Consider the following 15,988-nt stretch of genomic DNA (forward strand, 5'->3'; position numbering starts at 1 on the left):
TCACTTAATCCGTATGGATGAAGATGATCCCACCCGGAAAGTCTATAAGGGCAATATCTATGGTAGGAAAAGAAGACGAGGCAGACCCTGCCTAAGATGGAGCGATGGCGTGGGCCAGGACGCCAGACAGCTTTTAGGGATATCGAATTGGTGGACCTCGGCGCAAAACCGGGATGTCTGGAGTTCCTTATTAAGGCAGGCCTAGACCGGATACCGGTTGTTACGCCGTTGATGATGATGATGATGATGATCCCTTGGAGCAATCCAGAATTGCTAAGGTATACCCAAATGTTAAACATATTTGAATTAGACGCTACCCGAAAACTTCATTGGCATACCCTTAGCATACACATATGCATATATACATTATATACAAATGACTAAAAAAGCGGAAAAGGGGAAAAAATATAACCCTATAAAACCGCCCATCCATATGAGCTCATTGTGTTCTGGTATTGATGAATTAATAGGTGATGATGATATTATACACGTTTTAGAATCCAATAAATTCACATAAAATGCAAATCTTTCACCTTCAATAACTTTGTTCATAATAGTTAGATTTCCTTCAAACTTCCCAAAATTATCCCTTATATCCCCCCTTACCCAAAACTGCCATTTGTGCTTCTAGGATAACCTTAAGGAGGATCATCGGGTAAATTTCTAAAATATGGCAATATACTATTATTAACTTTATTTGAACAATAATCATTGAAGCGGGATGCATTTTGTGGCCTAGATTTCGTATAGATGCGTCATTGTGACTCTTATTTGAGATTTTTCGGTTGGAGGACGTTGGAGGTTCTGAGAAGGAGACCTTTGTCACTTTTTGGTGCTCTCATTTTGAGCCCTCACCCCTCTATGTTCCATCTAAACCAAAAAGAGAATTAGGTTGGAAAAGTAGTTATTAAGTCCTTTCATTTGATAAGCTAATTGGCCATATTCTGTGAAAAAAAATGTTGCACTTTTCTTTCGCATGTAAGACCCTCTTAAGCTCAACAGAAAATGGCGCCACTTGCTTTATGTAAACGGATTTATAGACCACATGTTCTCACCAAATTTTGTGGAAAAAGATTCAGCCCTTTTGGAGTTATCCGATGTGACGGACGTCTTTGTGGTTTTAAGTGAATACCTGGACAGTTGACTTAACTCCACGGTCCTCTTAAGGCACAGATTGATTTTGTGACCACAGTCAGAGTCAGTTATTTGAAATAATAAAAACTTGTTTTTCCTATTGGCTAGTGTTGATTTATATTTTGCAAATACCGATATTTCGGGAACCACTTGTTCCTTTCAACAGTGCTATTTGCAAAATAAATCAACACTAGCGAATAAGAAAAACAAGTTTTTATTATTTTAAATAATTTAATCACTAGAAATACCGCGTAATTACACTCATATGGCTCAGTTTATTCATACTAGTGGATGCAAGATCTATATAAATTTCTACCGAACTAAAGAGTACGGTACCCGCGTTGAAACGCAGCAACACGTCGAGGGCCGAAGGACTCTGTTGGCTTGAACATAACCACAACCCCCATGAAACACCCACTAGGGGGCCAATCGCTATAACCGAGCTGAACGCACATAGGACAGGAATTCTTCTGAGACATGTGAATTCAGGGGCTATCCCGGTTCTCATGGTATCAGTATACCCCTGGTAAGGTTTGGTAACCTATTGTCACTGCAGATTCGGGTCTCATCTCCCTGATTAGGTCTTTGAAGCATTTGCCTACTGTATCACGGCCAGTAAACAATAATGAGTACAACGTATCCTGGTGCCACCACGTGGAGATTTCCTCCGGACACTTGGTTTTGGTCTGGATGACAGGGTTACTGCTCAGTCTTCCTCGCTGCTACTTAAAAGCAGTAGACAGACAGACAGGCAGAACACAGTAAAAGTCTACTGAACCATCTCGCGAAGCGCATCAATGAGTGTGCTTACTTGGGCTAAAGATACGCAAGATGCGCTGATTATAACAAAAACAAGCATGCTGACCTATGTGGAAATATTGCGGAAAGTAAAAACAGACAGTTCCAAAGATGCGGGAAAGAATATATTGCCAAAAAGTGCAATGGGAATTCCAAATGCCTGCTATGCAAGAAACACAGGAAAGTAACATCGACCATGTCACAGCAGTTACAGATTTCTGACGTTCAAGAAGGTAATTTCAGTTTTTGTAAATTAAGTTCCTAAAGTTGAATAGCCCTTCCAAAGGGCGCTTGAAAATAAAATTGACATTGCGATTATATGCCAGTATTACAAAGATCTCCACAGTGGTGTTTTCGTATCAAACAGAACAGGCAAAGAGACAATCTGGACCTGCGGAAACCAAACAATCAAAAACAACAATATCCCAGAAGGCGAATTCACACGACTTAAGGTAGGTGGCATTCACATATTGTGTTACACTGCGCCAAGCTCCACGCTAGATGAATTCATATTCATATGAAAAGATTAGCTTGCGAAACAAGCGGCCACAACCCATAATAATAGCTGGCGATTTTCACGTTTAGGCCGAAGAAATAAATGCAAGAGACCGCATATTGCTGCGGCGTCAATAGTTTCCTGATACGGGAGATGAGATCGGTGATAGATTTTACGTTTGTTAGAGGCACATTATCTAAAGATCCCCAATGGCAAGGCACAGCAACCATTAGACTATCATCTTCCAGATGGAGGAGCGTAGGACAGACATCCAAGAAAAATGCCCAACCTTTGGTGGAATATCAAAATTGAAGAACTTCGCAAAGTTTGCCTTAAAACCAGAAAAAGAGTTGTATAAAAGTGTAAATGAGGGTTACAAAACTGCATACAAGGCAGTTATGGCATTAATCAAGGGAAATCGTTGCCATCGATTATCAACCCTTATTTGTTGCGAGATAAGATTAGTACTCTCTTCCCACATTTCAAGCGAATCGAACTTATCCACTGTCCAGATAGATCCCGATGAAATTACCGAAGTAACAATTAAAAATCTCTAGAAGCCGCGAAGAAGATTGTCGAAAGTAAAGCCTAAGGCTCGTCAAAACAGTTCCAAAGTGGTTCGCTGAAGCATTTACGGTGGATTTTCCCGGGAAAGTGGAGGCAAGGAAACCTTTTTCGATTCGACCGATGGGCCTAAGACGTGTAGAACAACATGCGAATCGGTGTACGGCCCTCACCTGTGGATAATAATCCATGACGGAATTTTGAAGTTACAACTGACCAAAGGAGAGTTTCGTAGACGACATCGGAGTGACTATCGTGGCACAAGATATTGAGGAGATCGAGGTCCTCACAAACGAAGCAATTTATGAAATCAGATCTTGCCTAGAAGACGCTGGTCTGGTGACCGGCATGAAACCGAGATAGTTTGGATCATCAAGCGAGGGAAGAAAGCGTCGGTAAAGAGTAGAACTGGCGAACACATCACACATTCGCAATCAACGCTTACATACCTAGGAATCATGAAACTGAAACTGAAATATAAGCCGCATCTTCCGAATTTAGCAACAAAGACTTCCGGAGTTGCTACATTATTGACAAAAAATGTTACCAAATATAGGTAGGTAAAACCGCCGGCTCCTTATCTCGAGAGTTGTCAGCTCCATCCTGCTTTATGCAGCTGCAGTCTGGCCATCGTCATAAGCCAGAATCCACTCTCGGGAATTTAAAGAAACATCCTAACACCCTAAACAAGAATTAAAAGCAGAGCTGCAAAGTTTATTCACTTCCCCTAGATCCAGCATTAGAAAGCCGCATTATCTATGATTCACCAGATTGATGACGTCCCAAAGTACAATAAAACCAAGAATAGGAGTCAACATATAAATAAACAAAAATATATTTTGTTTACAAAATTTAATAAATGAGTAATTTCATAAAATTAGAATAAATAATTTGCTATAACTAATCTATCGTAGCAATTATTGTGGTGGGCCTCCTCTAACTGTGGCTAGAACATTGGCCCCTTGTTGAGCGATTGCGATTCCTTGAATACCGGCATCACGAACTCGTTGACCCAGTTTTTCCTAGAATGAAAGAGTTAATGTTAGCCATTGAACGCTATTTTCATGGAAAATTCACAACTTACCACTGGCTTAAAGATTTTCTTCCATAAACTCCTTGATTCACCTTGTCCGGCGAAGGCAACAAGAAGAATAGAGAATACGATAAAAAGCTTTGTGAAGTTCATTTTGGTTGGATTTGATAGTTATTAGATTGAAGGTTGAACTGAGTTGAGATACTTTGAGATTTCAAGCTGAACTGATGCTGGATGCTAGCCGTCAATAAGCTTTTATAGAGAGCAAAATTATAACGAGCATAATGATGGTGAGTTAGTAGATAAAAATCCCCGACTTTCGGTGTTTCTGTGGAACTCGATTTTAAATGAGGGGTCTCTGAGTTTTTTCTTGATGGGGGCTCGTCATATCAACTTTGGGAATCTCCTGCATTATTTGTAAATAGTGACGAAAATAACGCAGCAAGTTCATAAAGGTGAAGTTTTAAGTTCGGCGAGTTTTTGTTTATTTCTACTTTGACTCAACCGAGTCCAACTGGTTTCTACTTCGTGTGAACTAGATAATCCATTTGACGAATTGCTGGATCATTTTTGTTGAGGAATTTAATTCAATCTTTACTTATCGAAAGCTTCAATGATAATTCCAAAGTTCTGATTAGAGAGTACAAATAGATTAGTTTTTTGTAAACCTTTGATTTGGAGTAAGATCATTTAAAATCTTGCAGTCCTGTGTGAAAGCGTGTGTCTTAACTTTCCTTTTTTTTTAATTTTTTGAAAAATATTAATATGATGTCTATCTGCATTGAAATATTTATTTTTGATCATTTTCCTTCCTTAGTCATATGAGGTATCAAATTAAAGGTCTCGGTTAGTACTTTTCGAAGCCGGTCTTTTGACTTTTGTTGAAAAGGTGGGGAGTGCGAGGGTTGAAACCGAAAAATCTGAAAAAAATCAGGGGGCTGCCACTATATGGTGCCTAGGCTCCGAAATACCCTCCATACCGATACCTGTTCAAATAAAGTTAATAATAGTACATTGCTATAATTTTTAGTAATTGACAGGAAAACCCTCCTTAAATTCGTTCACCCTAGAATCACAAAATTTTGCAGCAATGTAGGATCCTCCCAAATTTGGTGAAAATCGCACTATTACTAACAAAGTTATACTAGGTTAAAACTGTCGCTCCTCTGCAAATTCAAGACTATGAATGTCAATATCACTTGAAAGTGACTATTTTCACATAATATATGTATATTTTACGTGCTACATACACTCAAATCTCTTTGTAAAAGAAATACACAAAACCCTTCAGACCTGAAGCGTCTAGCTTCCGGTTTCCCGACTTGTTATTTTTTATAAAGATGAAAAACATCGGAAAGTAAGTGGGGTTTTAACTCACTGAAATTGACTCTTCTCAACCACTGTAGTTATGGAATAACCTTCAAAAGTATATCCCCTGCATCTCTCCAGCCTAACTGTTAAAGGGTATCATTTGGACCACTACGAATGCTGCTTTACCTGACGTAGTTTGGGATGCATCATATATTATACGTGGCTTTTCCTTGCATGTCTTATTTTAAGGTGTGTCAGTGAAATAGTCTCTGACGCCGAATGTCCTCGGCACATCGAGCTGGTTCAAGTGTGTTATAAAATAACAGGTTCCCATTGCGCAGAGTTAAAAGCATTCCTCACATTGAAAGTGATGACAGCGCTATACTTTTTCGTACCGGCGCGCCATTTTATGCGTGCAATTGCTTTTTGTGTAGACTGCCCACTGCAATGAATCCAACGACTGTTGACCGGACAACGCGACAACCATACTGTTCCTTCGATACGTCTTTTCCTCTATAATTGTTCTAGAAACTTTCTCCTACTGTGCAACTAAAAAATGGAAAGTACGACAATAACGCGTCAGGTAGTTTGTCACTTGTTGGTAGTAACACCAGTATTTGCTTTTTCTATTGACCGTGACCTGTGACTCCAAGCACGTATTAAAAGTGGAAATGAAGCACTCCGGTTTTGCCTTTACCGCTGCCTTCAGAACTATGTTTGGTGTTTTGTCTAGCCCGGGTAATTTGTTGGCTGTTAACATTGCGCAGACGACGGTATTCTGCTCTTCTAGAGTATTCTTTGGCGGTGTTCTCTTACGATAGCAAGAAAGCGACTTGGGAGTTAACTAATCTCCCAACTTTAAGAATCCTAGGTGTACCGGCGGCAAATTCAGGGTCTGCAAATAGAAAGCATCCAATTAACTTCGGATCTCTTTTGCGAATAACTATGAATCATTCGAGATTTAAAATATGTGTGACTTTCAGAGTTCTTGACTGGAGACCTCGTGGTTGGAAGATGGGTGGAGAACTCAAGAGTCAGTTGTGGCATCGGGATACTTCCCAGAAGATGGAACCTGGTTTCTACCGTTAGACTGGTGAAGTTCTGCTAGGGGAGAGCACTACTACTTCCCCTCAGCTGCGATGAGTCAGGGTTGAGGGTTGCTCGGAAGTAGAGAGAATACTAAGGAATCCCTGGAGAACAGATTAGGACTCCTATACAAGGCACCTGAGTAAAAACATGGTTCATCTACAGGTGGCCGGTGACATCAGGAGAGAAATAGAGTTGGAAACAGCAGACCCTCAACATATCCGTGAGAACAGCTGTTCGATTCAGACAGCCATATTATCAAGGGGCGTACCCTAGGACAGGAATTTAGGCAGCATGAGAACAGAGGCTGTACAAAGCTATAGCCAAAAATAAGGTAATATCTTTGGTATCCCACGGAGGAAGGCAATAATATTCTGCCTGACACCCCAACAGCGGTCAGGAATTGGGAACTAGAAGGAAAGAACTAAGCTGGGAAGCTAGAGGAAAACAGCCAGTAGAAATCTTTAAACTGCTGAAATCATTTTAGGATTTCTCCTAAGAGTAGTAAGGGGCGACATAGCCTGAGATATATATCTAGCGCATGGAGACGGGCAAAATTGGTATTTATTACGAAAACGGGTAAAAAGAATCTTTTCACCCTAAATCTTTCAGACCAATTTGTCTAATATCGTTTTTATTCAAAACAGTGGAGAAGATCATAGACAACTGTACTAGAATATTTTTTTGAAGACCAGCTCTGGCCAAGCTCTGGTCAAAAGGGCGGATTTACGCTCAATATAATTTGTAAGTCATGTTGTGTTCTGGGAATTATATAAAGGATCATTTAAAATCTGCGAGCCGCTTCGGTTACGCTGCTTTCAGGGCAGAGGTGAGGCAGCATCTGACGATTTGCCTTTGCCCGGGTAAGAAACCGTAAAGCCGCCATCGCCTACTATTTTGAACTGTACTAAAACTAACGTTTTAATGCGTAACTCCTTATATCCATTTCAACGCGCCTACCGGGCAGGACGTCAACCGAATTTTCCCTGTATCACGGGAACTGTCTGCCTTTCTGAATATCGAAAGATTGTTCAACAAGACATCGCACAGGGAAATAAAGATGTTAAAGAGTAGACAAATATAAGCACCTACGGATACAAACTCAATTGTCACTCAATGTTGTCTACAGTGCCGGGTACACTCATCGCTAATGTTGAGTATGGTAATTGACGGACTCCTAGGAGAGCGAACAATCATTAATTTGTAGGGGCAAATATGAGGATACCCTATTTGATTGCATCCAAACTACACTTCGAATCAATCCAGTTAAGATCAATACAGTACCATTCATTAGGAAGCATAAGCTTGACCATCTGGGAGCTTTTAGATTATATGGCATGGAAGCGAAACGAGTAACAAGGACTCTGATGACTTTCCGGTCCAAAGCAGGGAAAAAACAGCCCTGGATATACACTGCAACAATAAGGCTAATAATAATCACCTATGGGGAGGTAATCTGAACTGAACTTAGCACAAGAACCAGGAAGTTACAGAAACTTCATAGGCTCGCTTGCGTGCGTATGAGTACGGCAATGAGGACATGCACAACGCCAACCCTTGAGGACCTTCTGAGATTGACTCCTCTTCATCTTCATATACAGATGTAGCCAAGGAGAACCATTTTCAAAATCGAAACATCCGGGAGCATCAGTAAAGAGGGAGCTGCCTAAAGCGAAGGAAGTTTGATATTTTTTTAGGCGGTATCCCTAATTACTGACACGGAGGGAATGTTCCCCCTCCTCCCAAAGATGTTTTATTTCGATAAGAAGTTTGAAACACGTTGGAGCAACAGCCGGCAACTTCCTCAAAGCAGAAGGAGCAGGTACCTGGGCCATTGGTCAAAGACAACTTACGTGAAACCAATGGGTAAGCACACTTGCATATTTCAGGCGGAAATATACGTCATAGATAAAAGTGCCTTCTTCTATTTCGAAAGGAACTATAGGGGGCAGAACATTCTAACCGATCGCTAATGGCTATTAACGCACCAAGGATAAACCAGGTGAGCTCTAAACTGGTATACCTGAGCACGCTTGGCTCGCTCAATGGGGTCTTTCAGGTTACATTGGAGGCAATGAAGTAATACTATAACCAGTAAAGGGGCACAATAGATCGTTTGTGATGAAGTGCGATCTCCCTTTGTTATTATTAATAATAAGAAAATATATTTTTACCAAGAATTTATGAATCGGTGCAATTTATGGATTATTAATACTCCAAAGAGAAGTATCAAAAAGCTTAAAGAGTTGCCTCTCCATCTCTCGCGATTTTGAAGAAATGTCCACCCTAAACGGGAATTACAAGTATAATTATAAGTTCATTTACTTTGCGTAGACCCCAAAAATTATTATAAAGCCGCACTATCAATCATCTGCTGGATTAATGACGTCACGAAATAGAATGAGACAAAGAATAGGAGCCAAATATAAATAACCAAAAAATTAAGTTGTTTATAAAGTTTAATAAATAGTATATTTCATAAAATTAGAATAAATATCATTGTACATTTAAATTTCCTATAATTAGTGTATCACAGCTTTTATTGTGGTGGGCCTCCTCTGATTGTGGCTAGAACGTTGGCCCCTTGTTGAGCGATTGCGATTCCTTGAATACCGGCATCACGAACTCGTTGACCCAGTTTCTCCTAGAATGAAAGAGTTGATGTTAGTCATTGAACTCTATTTTCATGGAAAATTCACAACTTACCACTGGCTTAAAGATTTTCTTCCACAAACTCCTTGATTCACCTTGTCCGGCGAACGCAACAAGAAGAATAGTGAATACGACAAAAAGCTTTGTGAAGTTCATTGTGGTTAGATTTGGTAGTTAATAGATTGGAGGTTGAATTGAGATGAGATACTTTGAGATTTCAAGGTGAACTGATGCTGGATGCCAGCCGTCAATAAGCTTTTATAGAGAGTGAACATTTAGTATGTATAACGCGCATAATGATGGTGAGTTAGGAAATAAAAGTCCCCGTCTTTCGGTGTTTCTGTAGAACTCTAATTTCAGTCAGTCGATGGCGGTTTTTATCTCGACGGGGGTCTTAATCGAATTTCGAGAACCTGCTACATTATTTATAAACAATCGTGGGCACTACCCATTTGATAAACAATGGGAAATGATTTGGGTGGCGTGCGTTAATCTGAACCGGGGAAAACTGATAGTCAACATTTTGTGAATGTAAGTATCGATGTACTCGTATAATAGAATATTTTGTAAGTTGACACTCTGTTTTCTAGGTTAAAGTTTTTTTTTTGATAAATGAGAAAATAAAACGGTTTATATTATAAATATGTTATGTATTCACTTTGCTTTTAATGGGTTTCCTCTAATCTAAAATTATTCCAATGTATTTGACGGTTCCATAGTATTATAGTTAATAGGGGTTGCTATTAATATGAACGCCGAGTAACCCCCTGCAAGTGGGTTAAAGGTTTTGAATGGTACAATTTTGGGAAGAATATTCTGTTAACATAACATGTGTAATTTAAATGAATTTTGGATTAGCATTGATCTTTGCCAAGGAGACTTGGCCATTAGACCAACCTGCGATTACTACCCTTTCAGTCTTTTTCTAGTCAGTGTTTGCGTTTTACTTCTGATTAAATTCAATTTCTAGATTGTGTTGCGCTGTTTGGGAGCCGCCATGAATCGCTTTGAAACTAGTTTTGGTAAAAAAATCTGCCATCCTGCAACGAGGTTAGAGAGAGGAGACATTACTCTTCCTCCAACATACCTCTCCATCCCTCCTCCTCTGGTGCTAGGGTTGAAAATTCAAACTTTACGGTCATGATGTAAAAACCCACATTGCAGCGTCATGACTTTTTAAGGGGGAGTCATCAGCACAACGAGTTGAAGAGGGAGAACCTCCCCCTTCATTTTTCATTACTATGAAAATTCAACTTTTAAGACAGGTTCTATTGCTGGAGTATTCAATCAGTCTGGCTCGTGGAGAAAAAAAAACTTTGCGAAAGCTATTCTCTTTTCGGTTGTACCTAAACATTAAGTAGAGATTAGCAGGTATAAGAAAAATTGCAGAATCTCAAGACTTTCTAAGGAGAGTTATTCCCGGTACATTCATTTAGATATTTTTTTACGTAGGGATCAAGAAATTACTGCGACATCCTCTAGATGAAAATTTATTTTGAATTTTTAGCTATGCATAAATGGTAGAACATGCATCAGAAGTTTCTCATATAAAAAATACACAATGCCTGTCGTACCCGCAGCGTTAAGTTTCCGGTTTTTCAACTTTCTTTTTTTAAGGTTTTGTGTAAGCCTTATTAAAATCGGTTCACTGTCTGTCTTTTTAAGGTTTTGTGTAAAATAAAACCTTATTAAAATCGGTTTATTGTCTATGTGTCTGTCTATCACACACACTTTTCTCGGAGACGGTTATATTGATTGACACCAAATTTTTTCGGCTAGTACTTTCCGAAGCCGGTCTTACATTTGATATTTGCTGGGAAGGTGGGGAGTGCGGGGGTTGAAAGTGATCATTTATTTAAGGGACCCATTCTCAGTATTTAATAATAATAATAATAATAATCGTTGGCGCAACAATCCATATTGGATCAGGGCCTTGAAGTGTGTTAGAGCACTTCATTCAAGACCGTAACGGTACACTAGGAGGCAATGTGGTCAGCATTGCGTTCGCCCGAGATTATTACCCTGATTTGACTCAGGTACTCATTCACAGCTGAGTCGACTGGTATCCGACGGCAAATCACGATGCAAATTCCACTGCCACCAGTGAGATTTGAACCACGACCTTCCGTATGACAGCCTAGTGCTCTAACCACTGAGCTATCCGGACACATTCTCAGTATTTACCCAACCGAAAATCTGATAAAAGGAGTTCATCCTAGTACCACGAATGTAACCGTGGCATAGAGTAGGATCGTACCAAGTTTGGTGGAAATCGTACTATTACTAACAAAGCTGAGATGAAAACTGACGTTTTTTTTTCAAATTCAAGACTACGAATGTCAATATCACCCGAAAGTGGTTACTCTCACATAATATATGCATATATTACGTGCTACGTACTAATGCGGCAAATGGATACTCAAATGTGACATACCTGAAGCATCCAGCTTCCGGCTTCCCGAATGGGTTTTGATTTTGTTTATAAAATAAAACCATATTAAAATCAGTTTAATGTCTGTCTGTTCTATGCATTTTTCTCAGAAATGGCTATGCTGAAATTCAGTGAGAAAGTGGGAACTGTGAATGCGCATTCATACAGTAAACTACATCCCTCTATGTTGAATTTCAAGAAGGGTCCCTGTACACACAATAGGAGAGTGTAAAATTCTTGTTTCCCGAATATAGTCATGTTGAGTATCAAATGAAAGGTCTCGATTAGTACCTTTCGAAGCCAACGTTAGTTTTGACATTTTAGAAAGGCGGGGAGTACAGGAGGTTGAAAGTAATAATTTCTTTAGCGAATTCATTGTCAGAAACTACCCTAAATAATAATCTACTCCCTAAAGGTTATCTAGTTGCTAGAGGGTTAAGTAGAGTAGTCACTCAGTAGAAGAAACTGTTTACTCACAGCTCTCACTTTATCAAGCAGGTCAGATCAGTAAATAAGCAAATTAAATATTTTAACACGGCTGGTAATCCCCCTCCCCCCAAAAAAATATTGCGGCAATATAGAGTATAGCATGAAACATAATATCTCCAAGTTTAGTCAAAATTGTACAGTCACTGACAAACCTACAGTAGCTCAAAACTGTCTTGCCTGTGTAAATTTAAAATAAAATAAAATTTGTGCATGAAGTAAATCGGAAATATGTGCACGATCAATTTATATACATGCATGTATAAGTATAATATTCGGTAATATGCAATGTTTGTTTGTTTAGGGTGAGCATAATATTTACGTTTATAATATGTACGTACATCTTGTAGTTTGGAAAAAAAATATGAAAGAATATTACATCACGGGGCGGAGTTAGCTCACTTTAGCTAGATCTCCTATTTTCTGGCAGCAATGTTCGCAATCGCATCTTTCTCACTTCTTCCGCCTTTCGCAGTTTACCCTTTACCAGTCCTCCTGCAATGCTAGCACTCGCTTCACAACATTTTCCGGTATCAGTGCTTCACCTAAAATTGCTTCTAGTTTTCTTCTTTCAGAGAGCGGTAGAAAACTGGCTTGGGGTCAACGGGGACTTCCTCGTAGTTTCGACAATTGGACGAATTTCCCAATTTGAACTAACAGATTTACTAACGATATCCTCCATGCCTCGTGAGAAACTGGGTAAGATTATAATTAATCTCCCCATTCTTCAAGGTATATGCAGATTTCTCCCTTTCGGCGTTCTTCGTCTGTGACAAAGGAGAGACTGACTTCAGATTATATATGCTCGTCATTTCATCTGCCAAGATGGTAATTGGTATCATTCCCGAGATGACGAATGCTGCCTCATCTGAAGTGGTTATGAAGGCAGAACATGTCCTGAGGGTTGTCCTCCTCTACTCATTTTATGGGCATTGGAATGATATGTGAAATGCCTTTTCCCAAATAGGGGTAGCATGAAGCAAGATCGAGCTCACTACCCTGACAATAAGTAGCTTATAAGTATACCAGCCATGGATCCCTTGTCATACTGTCATGTCATGTTTAAAATTTAATCTCGTATCCACCATCACTCCCAAGAATTTGATGGTCGGATTGGGAGTGATGATATGATTGCCGTTTTTTCCTACGCAAGTGCCAGTCAAGCGCCCTCTAGCTATAGCCCCCTTTAGTCCGCAATGTTATCATAAAATTGCAATTATCAAGGCCATAAATTTAAAACAGAAGAATTACCAACTCTTGCCCGCGTTCGAGAGAAGAATCCTCCGAAGAATTTTTGGCCCCTACATGAGGATGGACGATTCCGTAGCCTACATAACGACGAAATCTATGAGCGATACCATGAACGTCAGGTTGTGGATAAAATCCGGCTCAATAGGTTACGGTGAGCGGGTCACTTAATCCGTATGGATGAGGATGATCCAGCCCGGAAAGTCTATAAGCGCAATATCTATGGTAGAAAAAGAAGACCAGACAGGCCTGAGATGGAGCGATAGCGTAGGTCAGGACGCCAGGCAACTTTTAATGATATCGAATTGGTGGACCTCGGCGCAAAACCGGGATCTCTGGAATTCCTTATTAAGGGAGGCCTTGACCGGATACCGGTTGTTGCAACGTTAATGATGGTGATAATATAAAGCATGATCCTACCAATTTCGGAGGAAATCGCACCATTACTAACAAAGTTATAATACGGCAAACCTGCGGGTGTGTGCCAGTTTATTGCTATCTAACAGTTTGAATGTCAATATCACGCTAAAGCGATATGCTAAATGCATATATATTACGAGCTGGCTATAAATGGAACAAATGTCCACTAAAATATTTTTATATAAAAAATACATAAAGTCCTTCATATGAAGTGTCCAGCATTTGGTTTGTAATTTATTTTAAATATAAGACAATCATAATTGGAAAAACAGCAATATTCAAGGATGCTATGACGAAGGGGTTGACAAGTGTTGAAGCGTGTGTTGAGTTAAAATCTGTGAAGAAACACCAGATTTTATCTCTGAATGCATTGCTGAGGATAACAAAACATTAGTAACTAAATTGGAGCCTTACGCAAAAGTTACACCTAGGGTTTTGAAGGAATTTAGGGAGGATGAATATATTTACCTTACATAGTTTGCGTACTGTCATAACGGCAAAGCCAGGTTTTTATGATACAAATAACGTAATGTTGTGAGGTCTGATCAAATAAGTTCATTTCGTTCTTTGCTTGCTAAATCCCCTGCATGTTGGTTAAACATTTTGGATAATATATCCGTGACGCCATTATTTTACATTAGTAGTATTTAAATGTAGAATTTTTAGTAAATTAGGATGACTACCACCTGAGGAAATCGCTACCGATGTGATATTGTTGTTATGTTTTCAAAATACAAATTTCAGCAATCCCTTTCATTATTGTTTCTTATTGATCATTTTCTAAGTTAACAATATTTTCATTCATACGACGAAACTGGAAGGCCATGAACGAATTTAGTTTAACGTGGCGTGTTTTTGTAAATACATACGTTAAACACTTATTTGGTTAAGTAATAAATGAAATTACGTTTATTTAAAGTGCTCTCCCTCCACTGAAGAAAGTGTGTCCGTCTGCCAATGTTGTTATTCTTCAAAGATGGATAATCTCCATTAAGTATTGCGTCTGATCTACGGTTTCGACTAGTTAAAGTTCAAACTTAAATGACTCCCGATTGCTCACTCAGAAGTTGACAATAATGACTTGTCGGTGTGCCCAAAAAATCAGCCGGTTCATCAAGAAAACAAGTCGGAATACCGGAAGCTCACGCTTCGGATATAAAGGTTTTGTGTTCATCTTATCTAAGAAATTTCAACGCACATTTTTCTACCCGTATGCAGCTACAAAACTACGAGACATACGTACATATTACAGCCGTAGATGTTACGCTCACCCTAAACAAACAAATTGCCTATTTCGGAATACTGTACACATATAGGCACGTATATAAATTGATCGTTCCCATATTTCCGATTTACTTCTTATATCTATCTGAATTAGGCTCTACCCGCAAATTTCATTAGCACGCATATACTATATACCTACATACACACATGTCTCGTTGGAATAATTGATATCCATACACAAATGATTAAAAAACTAAAACAAAATAATTCTTTTCCACCCAATTCATACGAACTTACTTCGTTGTGGTATTGACAAATTGATATGTGATGATGACGTCATCCAGGTTGTAGAGTGCACGAAATTCACAAAAAATTGTAAAGTTTCACCTCCTATAACTTTGTTAATAATAATTGGATTTTCTTCAAACTTGACCAAATTGTGCATTATGTTTTTCATTATACGCATGCCAAAGTTTGTACTTCTGGGATGAACATGAGGGGAGTGCCGGGTAAATTTCTAAAATGTGGATATATACTATTATTAACTTTATTTGTGCAGATATCGGAACCGGATATATTTTGAGGCCTAGATTTCGTAGAGATGCACCACTGAGATTTTTTTCAGATTTTTCGGTTGGATAGGTTCTGAGAACGAGACCTGTTACACTTTTTGGGGGTCATATTTTGAGCCCTCACTCCCCTATGTTTTACCCAATATCAAATATGGAACCAGTTTCGAAAAGTACTAATTGAGTCCTTTCATTTGATACCCCACATGGGCACATTTTATGAAAAAAAATGTTGCACCCTCCTTTCACATGTATGGGGGCCCCCCCTTAAACTTAACACAAAATGGCGTCAGTTGCTGCATGTAAAGGGAACGGCAGATCACATACTCCTACCAATTTTCATGACAATCGGTTCAGCCGTTTCCGAATAAATCGGCTGTGACAGACAGACAGACAGACAGACAGACAGACGGACAGACAGACGGACAGACAGACAGACAGACAGAAGTACGTAAGCGCCCAATGTGAAAACCAAGGAGGAGCTATGTTAGAGTCCGGAAGAATCATCGTTTGCCCTACTCGGAGGTAAAATAGTA

General features: G+C 39.3%; 2 protein-coding genes across 2 annotated transcripts; both read right to left on the reverse strand.

The window, feature by feature from the left end:
* Positions 1-3,809: 3,809 nt before the first annotated feature.
* On the reverse strand, positions 3,810-4,268 carry LOC119658397 (cecropin-like peptide 1). Its single transcript, XM_038065786.1, has 2 exons — positions 4,077-4,268; positions 3,810-4,014 (listed from the first exon to the last, which is right to left on the reverse strand). Exons 1-2 carry the CDS (start codon positions 4,176-4,178, stop codon positions 3,910-3,912), a joined length of 207 nt encoding a protein of 68 aa, XP_037921714.1. The 5' UTR covers positions 4,179-4,268; the 3' UTR covers positions 3,810-3,909.
* A 4,595-nt stretch (positions 4,269-8,863) lies between these two features.
* Positions 8,864-9,304, reverse strand: LOC119658401 (cecropin-like peptide 1). The gene is made up of 2 exons (XM_038065789.1): positions 9,129-9,304; positions 8,864-9,066 (listed from the first exon to the last, which is right to left on the reverse strand). The coding sequence occupies exons 1-2, from the start codon at positions 9,228-9,230 to the stop codon at positions 8,962-8,964; spliced, it is 207 nt and encodes a 68-aa protein (XP_037921717.1). The 5' UTR covers positions 9,231-9,304; the 3' UTR covers positions 8,864-8,961.
* Positions 9,305-15,988: the final 6,684 nt, after the last annotated feature.

The sequence above is a fragment of the Hermetia illucens genome, chromosome 5 (genome assembly GCF_905115235.1).
Source record: "Hermetia illucens chromosome 5, iHerIll2.2.curated.20191125, whole genome shotgun sequence".
NCBI lineage: Eukaryota > Metazoa > Arthropoda > Insecta > Diptera > Stratiomyidae > Hermetia > Hermetia illucens.

Excerpts from the sequence above, each read along its gene's own strand:
- LOC119658397 (XM_038065786.1), bottom strand. The coding sequence starts at position 4,178 with ATGAACTTCACAAAGCTTTTTATCGTATTCTCTATTCTTCTTGTTGCC. Across the intron at positions 4,015-4,076 it reads AGAAAATCTTTAAGCCAGTG|GAAAAACTGGGTCAACGAGT; the intron begins GTAAGTTGTGAA and ends CTTTCATTCTAG.
- LOC119658401 (XM_038065789.1), bottom strand. The coding sequence starts at position 9,230 with ATGAACTTCACAAAGCTTTTTGTCGTATTCACTATTCTTCTTGTTGCG. Across the intron at positions 9,067-9,128 it reads AGAAAATCTTTAAGCCAGTG|GAGAAACTGGGTCAACGAGT; the intron begins GTAAGTTGTGAA and ends CTTTCATTCTAG.